This window comes from Penicillium rubens (assembly GCF_028828025.1).
Source record: "Penicillium rubens strain IBT 27055 chromosome Unknown utg000002l_segment0_segment0, whole genome shotgun sequence".
In the NCBI taxonomy this organism is placed as follows: Eukaryota; Fungi; Ascomycota; class Eurotiomycetes; order Eurotiales; family Aspergillaceae; genus Penicillium; species Penicillium rubens.
The window spans coordinates 8320064-8331908 of record NW_026890600.1 but is presented as its reverse complement, the minus strand read 5'-3'; the positions used below and the strand labels follow the sequence as shown (position 1 = coordinate 8331908).

The 11845-nt window shown below is 48.5% G+C and overlaps 3 protein-coding genes across 3 annotated transcripts; 2 read left to right on the top strand and 1 right to left on the bottom strand.

Moving 5' to 3' along the window:
• Positions 1–671: 671 nt before the first annotated feature.
• N7525_005587 (uncharacterized protein) lies at positions 672–1631 on the top strand (the record flags this gene model as incomplete). Its single annotated transcript, XM_002564626.1, has 1 exon — positions 672–1631. One exon carries the CDS (start codon positions 672–674, stop codon positions 1629–1631), a length of 960 nt encoding a protein of 319 aa, XP_002564672.1.
• Positions 1632–2689: 1058 nt separating this feature from the next.
• On the bottom strand, positions 2690–6615 carry N7525_005586 (C2 domain protein; the record flags this gene model as incomplete). Its single annotated transcript, XM_002564627.2, has 5 exons — positions 2690–4126; positions 4178–5665; positions 5724–6098; positions 6153–6188; positions 6241–6615. 5 exons carry the CDS (start codon positions 6613–6615, stop codon positions 2690–2692), a joined length of 3711 nt encoding a protein of 1236 aa, XP_002564673.2.
• A 2530-nt stretch (positions 6616–9145) lies between these two features.
• Positions 9146–11517, top strand: N7525_005585 (uncharacterized protein; the record flags this gene model as incomplete). Its single annotated transcript, XM_002564629.2, has 4 exons — positions 9146–9534; positions 9587–9698; positions 9761–10437; positions 10485–11517. 4 exons carry the CDS (start codon positions 9146–9148, stop codon positions 11515–11517), a joined length of 2211 nt encoding a protein of 736 aa, XP_002564675.2.
• Between the last annotated feature and the right edge of the window lie 328 nt (positions 11518–11845).

Below are 11845 nucleotides of genomic sequence, written 5' to 3'. Positions count from 1 at the left end.
GACACGGTTTTATCTCAGGGCTTTCATATTAAGTACTACATGTGTACGGAGTATAGGCAAAGCCGACATGAGACAAGGAATGTTAAGACATATTTCAGCATGCAGTCTCATAGATTTCTCCGTATCCACCATTCTTAGGTCTTTGCCACCAAAGTACGTACCCGTATAGATGTAGATCGGAGACCCACGGGCCCTGTTCTTTTTATAGATGAGTGCTTTTGCTCTCTTCTAATACGAATATTGACACTGATAGACTATTTAACAATATATTTATATTAAAATACTCTACCAAGTAATGCGTACGTTATACAACTAAAATAGAAAAAGGAGCAAAGGTGGTGGCGTCGATGCGCATCTCCACAATGTGTGGAAATCTCTGCTCTACTCTAAGTATGTACTTCGTATATATGGGGTATATGGACATGTGTTAAATACTCTAAACACATATGTATGTTGTACTCCCTTAATCTTAAATCTTTCTTAATCTTCTTAATCTTCTTAGTTTGTGACATGCATCTTTCATCACATCCAAGCGCCAACCTCCTCTATTCTTAGTTCAACCCCGCTATCCTCTTTTTTTTTCTCCCTTCGATCTTCCATGATACGCGCTTGATTCTTTTTATCCTTGTTATTGTTATCCTCCTTCTTCTGCTTCTTCTCTACTTTTCATCATGTCGTGTCTGTCGCCAGATGCCACAACCACAATAACCTCCCGACCAAAACTCACCCTTCAAACCACCTCCCTCCCTCGCACATTCGGCACTTCAACCACCGGCCTATCCTTCTCCTTCGCAGCCGTGCCAGCTTCATCCCCCACCGTTCGAAACACTTTCAAGAATGCCTATGAAGTCGCATCCCCATCTTCAGCGACCTCCCCTTCCAAATCTACCCGCTACAACAAACCGACCTCCCCCTACATCCTCCACCCGAACAATAATATCTTCAACCACCGCAGCCCCTACCAACTCCCCATCGGAGTGCGCAGCATTTTGCGCAACTCCCCACTAGAACCCTCAACCCGCCGACGATCAGGCTCCATATCAGCGGGCGGCAACGGACCCAACGGCGCGAGCTCACGTCGCGTCTTCTTCCCAGCAAAGAAACAAGTCAGCTACCGGTACCCACTGGAGGAAGAGATCCGAACAGAACGCTACACCGCGCAACACCTCGATCTCGTAACGGAGGAGGCAGTGCAAATCGAGGCAGACACCAAAACCCCACCTGAGACACGCCCCGCCCCCTTCTCGGACCTCGAAGGCGAAAAAGAGGACTCAGATAACAGCCCGTCCTTATCATCAGAGACAAGTGGCTCGGGCGATGATAGTGCTGATGAAGGCGTGCGTGGGTCGCTCTCCAAGACCGAACGCAAAAAGCGCCGCACCATGCGCATAGAGCGTCAGGTTCGGGCGGTGGCTCTGCTAGATGGCTTCGAGGCTGATGGCTCGTCTACACCGCAAACTCCACGGCAGGGTCGGGCGAAGCGGCGGAGGGAATGGAAATGGACTCTCGGGCCCGTCGATACGGCCTCGAACAATGGCCCCGAGAATGTCTCATTATTGCACGCGGCACAGGGCACCTCTGGATCTGAGTCTCTCCGAGTATCCACCGAATTTGCACCTGGTGATGAATAGTGCTATGTTATTCATGGTTTTATGTTTGATGTCTTTTTTCTTTTCTTTCATAATCTTTTTTCACGCCGTTTCTTTTTCCTTTGCATAACAATGGCGATGCATATATCCACGAATCATGTTGTATAGAGGCGCTGTTTGGGGTTATCGGGTGGCTTTGAGCTCTTTCTTTCTTTCTTTCTCCTTTTCTTTCTTTTTCTTGCATTGGCTGAGTTTCAGTATCTTATTTTCTATGCATTAAGCATCATATCCTTCCGATGTATACTTATATGTATCCACGTCTTCCAATCTGGTAAGGCACCGCAAAACAAATAGCGAGTGACTGGCAAGAAAGTTTATGCATCCAATTCATAACTGTATAATGGCCTTGGAAGCCCTGGAGGTTCCTCGTGTTTACAATACAAGATTTCGCTGCATGATTCCAGGTCATAATACATACTATAGCCTGCTTTTTGGCTGACGACGAAACATATATCCTGCGATAAGGAATCTTGTCCTGCACGATTGAATGGGCGATATCTGTAACGCTAGCCCTTAATGTGTTTCGGGCACGCTGGCATGTGGTACATCTTCTTAATGGCTATAGTATAGGCCCCGAGGACACTGCAGTCACTGCCCAGGTGACCATCTAGACTTTAGCGCTGCCTTATAGGAATCCACTGCTCCTCTCGTATACATATCAATCCATATGACCCCCATGGACGGATATGTCATTTGTATACTCGACTCCATTTCTCCTATACCCTCTCTCACTCTATGGGGCGTGATATCGAGTCTTTTAAATATGTTTCATCCAATATTAGCTAGAGACTGAACTCTGACGACCTTCCATATGAGCACTGTATACGGGACCTGAGGGCGACCAGGACAAAGGTAGTAGATGTACATTTCAGAAGCATCTCGTACGCAAGGTACATGATGGTAGTGAATGGTAGTCATGAGCGTTCAATAACTCGTGGTTAAACAGTAAATAATGGATATTCACATTTTATATACCCAATTCATGCCAATGCAAATAACATACAAAGCGCCGAAAACAAATACAAAACATTCATACATCGTCAAGTCTCCGTCTCAACATCTGGCTCGCGACCAGTCAGGCCACCCGCTCCGATCTTCTTCTTCATCTTACGGAGCGCATACTTAGCCTCATCTTTGGCAAAAGCAGCATTCCGCGCAGGCCGCCACTGCATGAGACCGCGCTGCTGCCGCTGCTCACTGTGTTTGTTCGCCCTGTTTATCTGGCTGGTACTCATATTGCTTTGAGACAAAGACGACGAAGCTCCAGCACTGCCACTGATTGTCGACGGCCCCTTCGACAAGGGCTCGAGCTCTTCATCTGATTCCGAGGTGTCCTCGTCGTGGTGCTCTCCACTCTGGAAACTGTCTCGCTGAGAAGGTTGGTCCTTGAGTGGAGGAGGGGTGTACGGGTCATGGCGAGGGAGGTCGCGGCCAGGCTCAGCGACCTTGCGTCCGATGGAATCGGTATAGGCACGCGGGTCTTGACCAAACGCACCACTCCAGTCTCGACCATCGTGGTCAATCCACCGCTGACGCTCAGCAGGCGAAGCTTGCTTTAAGATATCCCGTCCGTCGATCAAAGACTGCTCGTGCTTTTCCTGCACTTCTGTAGGAACTTCGATGTTCACGGTGCGGGAACGGACACCCTGTGATAAACACGCTTCCCATGTCTCGAACGTCTCACGGGAGTCGTTGTCGACCACGAAGCGCTCGTGCGACTCGTCAATACCCGGCGAGAACTTGCATCGGAATTGCAGACGTCCCACCTCTGTTAAGTCTTCGAGTCCAGGTACTTGCTTGGCTTTCCAGTTTTCCTCCGTGACGTAATTTTGCGTCAAGCGAGCACCCATTTTTGTCGTCCAGATGGGAAGGTCGATGTTTGTTTCCTCGTTGTCGACAAGATGCTGCAGCCACAAAACAGAGTATGCTGCCGGACCTCGCTTGCCCTGGTTATGGAGCTCGAACACCACTGGGGAGCGGTATCGGTGCTTCACGGGCATGCGTAGCGAGTCGCGGAATGTCTGGTCTGAGGTATCGAATGTCGCATCGCTGCCTTGCATGTGGCATTTGTGCCGGGTGACCTTGCCAACGCTGCCACCGGTGCGCATCTTGATCTTAATGTGTCGACCAAAGCCCTTCGCGATGATGCTTTGTCCAGCAAATTCAAAGGTGCCAACATCCCAGCCAAGCATCGGAGGTGGCAACTTGGTCTCCACGTGACGGAACAAAAGAGAGATACGGATGCGTCCAAACCCGATACCACCATCGAGGGGATACCAGCGGGTCACCTGTGAACTGGTTTGAAGAATATCGGACAGTTTGAGGGGAACCACGCCAAGGATGGGATCGTGCTCGCGATAGCGTTGGTCTCGGACGGTGATGGTCACGACGGCTGAGCGCCAGTCGCGGACAAATCGTTCAGTTCCTGCGTTGAAGATAGGCTTGGAGCTCACGGCCTTTGCACGGGTGCGATATATCTGAAACATGCTGTTAGTATGGGAAATTGGTATGTATCTACAGGTACATACCAGTTGATCGTTCAACATAACCTTGCAGTAACTTGTTGGGAGATCTTCACCCTCTTCCTCTGTGTTCTCGCCATATGGCTTAGCTGGCTCATACTCCTTTCCCTTGCGGTTGCCATCGCTGCCCTTGATATTGGCAAGCTGAAGGTTGACGATCTGGTGCACAACAATGTGCACAATGCCGCTGGGCCAGATTGGATCAGGTGGTGTATGCATAACGGCATCCTCTTCGTCGTTGTTGATAGCTCCCTTTTCATCTTCGAAAGTCGGATTGCCTCTTAGGTTCTCAGGAAGGTCTTTCTTCATGCCATCAGTACGCAGCTCAGGGCGGAGTTTTGGCTTCCCGAAGTATCCAACTTCCCAATGCAACTGACCGGGCATTTCACTGCCCTCATCCATACCCTGAAGCTTCGATATCTGAGGGTACATCTGACTGGGATGCTGAAGCATCTCACGGATAGGTAACTCAACCTTGCCGACAATATCATCCGCGGTGTTACGGTCAGAGTCCCAGAGCTCGATGCTCAGGTTTTCATCTGCCTTGATCAATTCCGGTGTCACAAGAAGGGCAGCAGTCTCTTCCCAGATTGGGTTAAGGTCATCCGTAATCACACGTGTACAATACATCGGCTTGCCATACTTGGAGAAGGACAGATTTATGTATGGATCACTGCCGCCACCCTCACTCCCGCGAGTATCCTGTTTACTCAAGCCGACAGCGCGGTGAATGCGAATCCACATGACACCCAGAGCCAAAGTATCTTTGTGGATATCGTCTCCTGTCAACATCATGCCAAGGTCCATGGTCATTGACTTGGGAGCTGCAAGCATGCCACATGCGGTACTAATGGCCGAGTTGACAAAATTGGAGATCAAGGGTAAGTTCAGGACATTCACTCCCGTTCGGAACATTGGCATGCAGCCTGCCCTGACGTGGGGAATCCCAACTAAAGTGAAAGTCACATCCTTCATGAACGGTGCTTCGGGCATCATTTGGAAGCGCAAGCGGACAGTCCCGACAAGTTCGATCAGCTCCACGAACACGGGAAATGGCACACCAAACAAGCCTCGAATACCAAGATAGAAGACCAGTTGCATATGCATATTGCGTGCCTTTGACGAGGCACTCTGGCCAGTTGGGCTTGCGTGATAAGCAAAGGAGGCTTCCAAGTTGTAATAACTCCCTCCTTCTTCGGCAGCAGCAGCTTCCTGTGGGTCTTTGTTCTTCTTGTTTTCCTCATGGATGTTGTCCTTCAGGCCCTGCACATGGTCGTCGGGCAGAGAGCGCATGCTCAGAATTCGGAGTGGGTTGCTACCCTGGTCGATTTCTGCGATGCGAACATTCTCTACAACCTTGGGTGCAGAGACCTGCATGATATCTTCGATTGTGTCGGCCACAGGTGTCAGCATCTCAGGGTTAACGAGTCCCCACACAACGCTGAGGAAAGTGTTCATCCACTCGACAGATTCAGGAAGAAGGTTGGCAGTTGCCTTTTGAACAAAATTAGTACTTATATCCGTTAACAAGGTGATACACTAGAAAACTTACCATCTGGCCGCGAAGTTGCTCACCGCTCCACTCCATTGCTCGACCACTGCGAATGACTTCCTGCATCCACAGCCATACTCCACTAGTGATGCAGGCGGCTAAGGGAATGAGGCCCCAAAGAGATCCTCCGCACATCCGGCCCAATATAATGATGGCAATAGGTATGCCAATGCATAAGGCCGTCGCGCGCTTTTGCAATGGATCAAACATGGGTTGGTATGACACAGTTGGCGTTGGGTGGAACAGAACATTCGTCTTTTCTCCTCGGATGGGAACATCGGATGTCGTGCCTTCGGCGATGGGATCGGGGGCGCGGGTGATATCTTGTTTTTCTTTATACTCTGCAAGGTCTTGGTCGGCGCTTGTTTGGATATCCTGAGATACGTGTTAGTCGTCTGCCCGGTGAGAGGCACTCTGTAGATAACTCACCGTGGGTTTCCCAATATTTGCATTCGGAACCGTCAACTGCGAATGAATTAGATTCCATTCATGATTTATTCGAGATAATCCCACATACCATCGGATTAGTTACAGGTTCCATAGACGTCTCGTCTAAGTCTTCGACACCGATGTCCTTGCCCGTTGTCGGATCTGTCACGGTACGCATCTTCGCCTGAGACACTTCGCGTGGCTTATGAGCGACAGCATCTCCCTCTTTTTGATCCCTTTGCCCGGCTTGCTCTGGTTGCTCTTTAGAGGTCGCTTGCGCCTTTTCACGTGTAACCCTTTCTTTCTTGGCTCTGTTTTCTTCGTCTATCCTGCGATCTCGTTCCTTCTTCTCGGCATCGATATGTTCCATAAAGTGACTAATGGTTGGAATGGGATTGGCACCACTCCAATGCTCCCCAACCCGATGGCTCTGCGGAGCCTTGGATTGCTGATTTGTAGCCATCTCGGCTGGTGGAAGGAAAGGAAATGAATCGTTGTTAGCTATAGGGATGATCTCCTTTGACTGTACGATGTTGTAGAAGATGAGTGCGCCTTCACCGAGAATAGAGGAATGACCAAAGAGAATTTAAGAATTGCAGAGAAACACAGGAAAGTTCAAGATCGACGGATGATGGAAGCTTTCCCCAGAGCTACGTCATCGATAGAGAAATGGGACAACCTAATGACGACGCTACAAGAATTCGACCTATCATCTATCTCGTACAAACAAAACTGCCCACTGCCATCATTTCCCCACATCCTATGCCAATCTCACAATGGGCCTGGCCAGGGGTTGCCTGTTTATTCCAGCAGAATCCCAGTCTTGGCACACAGCTCCCACTTTTCCAAGTGGGTTGGCACACCAGCTGTGCCTTGACAATACAAAGTGGATGCACTGAGTCTGGAAATTTGAGACTGAATATGTTGTACATTGTTTCTGTCCGCACTTGCCATTACTACAGGGATGAATTTTAGCTGAATTTGTGTAATGTATAGCATATGATGTCATCGATCATGAATACCTAGTTATGTAACCAATTGAGTGCGATATAGACATCTCAGGCAATATATCTTTGTCATTTTTCTTACCGACATAAAGCGCACATCACAATCAGTTATGTTGACTATACCTGTATATCGGATTAGATAGGAATTAGGCTAGAGAATGAGGTACGCGAACACATGGAGAGGCCCTTGGTAGAACATCGAGAAAAATGCGGGGTATATGCGATGAGGTGGGTAGAGGAGTGGCCTTGAAAAAAAGCGCGACATGGCAACAAGCTATATTCTAGGCAAAGATTCGTAGATCGTAGTAATGATGAGCACAGGGGTGGCCTGTTAGAGCGAATTATAAGGCTGATGGCGGTTTCGATCTCTTAGGTCACCTGATCCTCTTAGTAATGCTAAAAGCCGGGGCTGCCCACCTGGGCAGGTGCCATCCATGGCTCTGGGACCTCGGGAAGAAGCTAAGAACCGAAATGCCGGGATTTTGACAGTTGTAATCAGTATTCCTTCGATATATATTATACAGAATAAGTTTTGTACACTAGAAATACGGTATCTTTTGGAACTGACTTTCAGAAATTTCATATGTATCCCAACATTATTTCATCTCTACATGTAGATATTTTAATCTACATGTTCTTACGTATACTCTACATATGTATGTTAATTATAGGATCCCAGGTGATCCCAGCACCCCTGCATGATCTCTGATCTCGTCTACCAGTAGTATCTTCAACAATAGCCATGAAAGCATCCCGTCAAATATGTATACCCACCTTAAACTATGTATTTACACCGCCACATACGTTTAAAAAGATATACATAATTACTATCAATGGGCAGATAATTGACTAATTAGTATTTATCATTAAGTCGTAACTAACTAACGCATATATGCAAGGACTTGACTCAAATGCAGGTTGTCACGTGGTCATGTCAATCGGACCAAAAATGCGCCTGATACTATGTTCATGACGTTATTTTTTATTTTCTATCCAAAGGGGACGCACCTAGAACGAGGAACAATTGACTATCACGGTAACATGGATACGATGTTCACTCTGGTCAACAGAAGGGGAGGTTAACCATACTATCTCTACATTGGGTGGACCCGCTAAAAAATGTGAAAAAAGGGGCATGCCGGATGTCCCTGAGTACGGACTTGTATTATACGGTGTCCACGTGAATGATGCTTATTTCCAGGGCGTGAAGCAATCCATGGGTGCAATGATATAAAACTGACAATGTAGAATCGTCTGTTTCTATTGGACGGCTCCTGAAAAACTGGACCACACACTTCTCTCTGATTGGCTGGAAATTTTAGCAACCATTCAGCGTGAAGCATACATCATATGGGGCTCGACCTTGGGAGGTTACAATATTACCGACTAAGATTTGGTGTTGGAGATGCTTGAACTCATGGAATTCATTCTATTCGTTTTGTTTTAATCAATACTTTATATTTCATAGCCTTGAAATATAGCCAACACATGAAAATATGTGAGCGTCAAATAATCCCAGCAACTTTGACACATACCATGGCTTTACTAAATGAGCCAAACAGTGGGCCGTTAGGCTCTCGGTAAACTACAGGTACCAATCGTACCAAACAATGTTCAACCGGGAGAGTGAGCCCGCCAATCACAGGTGCCATATCTCCTGTGAAAACAGACTTGTTACAAGCTATACAGTGACGGTGCATAAGTATGGACACCCTGAATTCTGCCGGCCAGACATCCACCAATAACAGACCCAGAATACCGGCCGGTGTAATTATTCGGGAAGGCGGTAGCAAGGGGGGTGTCCAAACTTATGCACCGTCACTGTACTCCGGCCATCAATACTCCCACCATTGGCAGGGATATTTCACTGCTGAAGGGGGCTTTTCTTCCCGCTTCATCACAAGCGCGTTGGTTTGTGCGTCTCACTTTTCCTATTATTGTTCGCTTAGGACTCAGTACTGACGATGAATAGCCGGCCAAGTCGTAATGAGCGGAAGGCCATCTCTTCGTCACTCTTCGCGGTCTGATCCCCTTCCATCTGCCCCTCACAATGATAATGATCATCTCATCTACGACACAGCTGAGTTCGAGAGCAGCGAAGCCTCCGCTTTGACCCCACGCGAGTCGACAGTCTTCGGTGCGTACCCTCCCTGGAGCACAGCTGGAATCACCGGGGAACAGCCAATGAACGCGAAAGTGGCCATTCCCCGACTCGAGCCCCCACTTGCAAACAGTAATGGTCGAGTCAGTCGAGCATGCCACAACTGTCGCAAGCAGAAGAACAAGTGTTCTGGTCATCGGCCCTCTTGCATCCGGTGTCAGGAGGCCAACGTGCTTTGCGTCTACGTCGATGGGAAACGAGAGAGGAATGCTAGGTCTGTGACTTCCCTGGATATGGTGGCCCAAAATATTTACCCAAGCACTTAGACAACTCACAGTCATAACGAGCCAACTCCAACACTACGAATCTCTCGTGCGCGATATTTATCCGAAGTTCGACACCGAGCTGGCCAAAGTGGTTGACCAAGCTCTCGGAAAAGTGAGCGAAGACCCCATGATCCGAACCAAGATCAGATCTCTAATCAATCTAACAACCCATAGATATCTAGTCTCTCCCTGTCGTCGCCGACCGCCGCCAGGTTACCCGATGAGGCAGAATCGTCAAGCCGAACACTTTCCTACGTTGATCACACCCTGGAGAACTTTAATGGAGACATCTCACTACAAGCGATTGGCTTTGTAGGAGAACATTCAGCAACGGCATGGTTATACAGGCTTAAGTGTTTGCTCGGTCAGAGAAGTTCCAGACCGCACGGCCAACTGGAGGAACCAACCCGTCCGTCGATTTCATCCTGTGCATTATTTATGGATGATGCCGGAATCCAGCCGATGAACGACCTAGATGTCTTCGCATATCCCCCACAAGCGGTCGCCGATGAACTCGTGGACAGATACTTCCAGGTTGCGCACGCCTCCTTCCCCGTCGTTGGAAAAGCAATTTTTCTAAGCCAGTGTCGATCATTCTATTCACAATCAACAACCCACCCTGGAAACAAGTGGATGGCGCTATTGAACATGGTGTTTGCGATCGCTGCAAGACATTTCGAGCTTTCCGGAGACCAACCTCAGCTCGATCACAATATCCACGCGGTGTACTTTTCCCGTGCCTGGCTATTACACACTAGCGAGAGTGTGCTATTGGAGGGTCCCAACCTGCAGCAGACACAGGTAGAGGGGCTAATATCCCTTTACCTGCTTTCCGTCGGACAGGCCAATAGGTAGGTTGAATACCGCAAGCCTTTACTTAGCCACTGATTTGGTTTAGGGCATGGAGAAAATGTGGCATTGCAATACAGTCGGCAGTCGCGATGGGAATCCATCTTCGTAGCGAATGCCCCAGCATCACGCATGTGTCCAAAGAAACCAGATACCGGCTATGGTGGGCGCTGTACCTGTTGGACATCCTACTCTGCGTCATGACTGGACGCATGCCCAGAATGCAGCAGGAACACTGCACGACCCCTTTGCCAGTGCCTTACAAGGAAGAAGACTTCCGAGATGAACATGTAATGAGGCTTATCATGGACATCGGATCCAGAGATCGTCTTATGACTTCTTTACTCTCGTTCGATCCCTCCACTGAACCGAACGATCGTCTATCCCACTCGCCTTCCCCATCCATGTCCCAGCAGGCATCAACCAGCCCGCATCTCCAGGCTAACGTCTCATTGTACTTACTTTACTCCATTGACTTGGCAGCTGTGATGAGAGAAGCAATCGAGATTTTGTATTCTCCCGAAGCGGGACGAAAATCACGAAACGACACCGAACTGGCCATGACATCGCTCAACAGCGCCGCCGACAACTGGTTTTCTCGGCTCCCTGCGATGTATCGTTTCATGGAAACCAGAGATGACCGAGCCTTTGTCCGTCAACGCACGAGTTTGGCTTTCCAATATTATTCAACCAAACTCGTCATTTCGCATCCTGCCCTCCATTCTCAGATGTGCGGTGAAGCCTATCCCACTGGTCTTGACACCCCAATGGCGACGATCTGCCTCAATGTAGCGAGCCAAATGCTTGATCTCTTACCCAATGAACCAAACATCGCCTGGCTCTTGGGTTGCTCACCTTGGTGGTGTACTCTCCACTATCTCACGCAGAGCACCGTCGTGCTCATAACACATTTGCTCACCCAGTCTCAAATGAGAGCGGGTGAAAGAGAAGAGTCATTGCAAAGAGTCCAAAAGGCTCTGCGATGGTTGAGTGGGTGTTCCGCCAAGGATCCCTCTTGTAAGCGGGCTTGGGTTAACTTCACGGAGCTCTTGTCATCCCAAGGATTGAATATTCTACAATAACATATCTTGGTCACCTGATACACCCTAGATCTCCTTGGGTCCTTTTTCCTTTGTTTACCTCACGTATACAAGTATTACTGATTTCCTTCACGATCAGCGACTCATGCCTCTATTTCAGATATATTCATATATGTGAGTTCAAACCAAGGTAGAGCGCGATGTCTTATTTGTTGGACATCTGGCGCAGTACGATACCCTAAAACTGGATATAAATGAGCCATTTTGGGAAAGGGACGTCCGTCTGATGTATTCGAGGGTACGCGTCACGGGCAGTGATCCTGGGGATTCAACAGAACAACGAACCAGGCAATATCCAAATATCGACCAC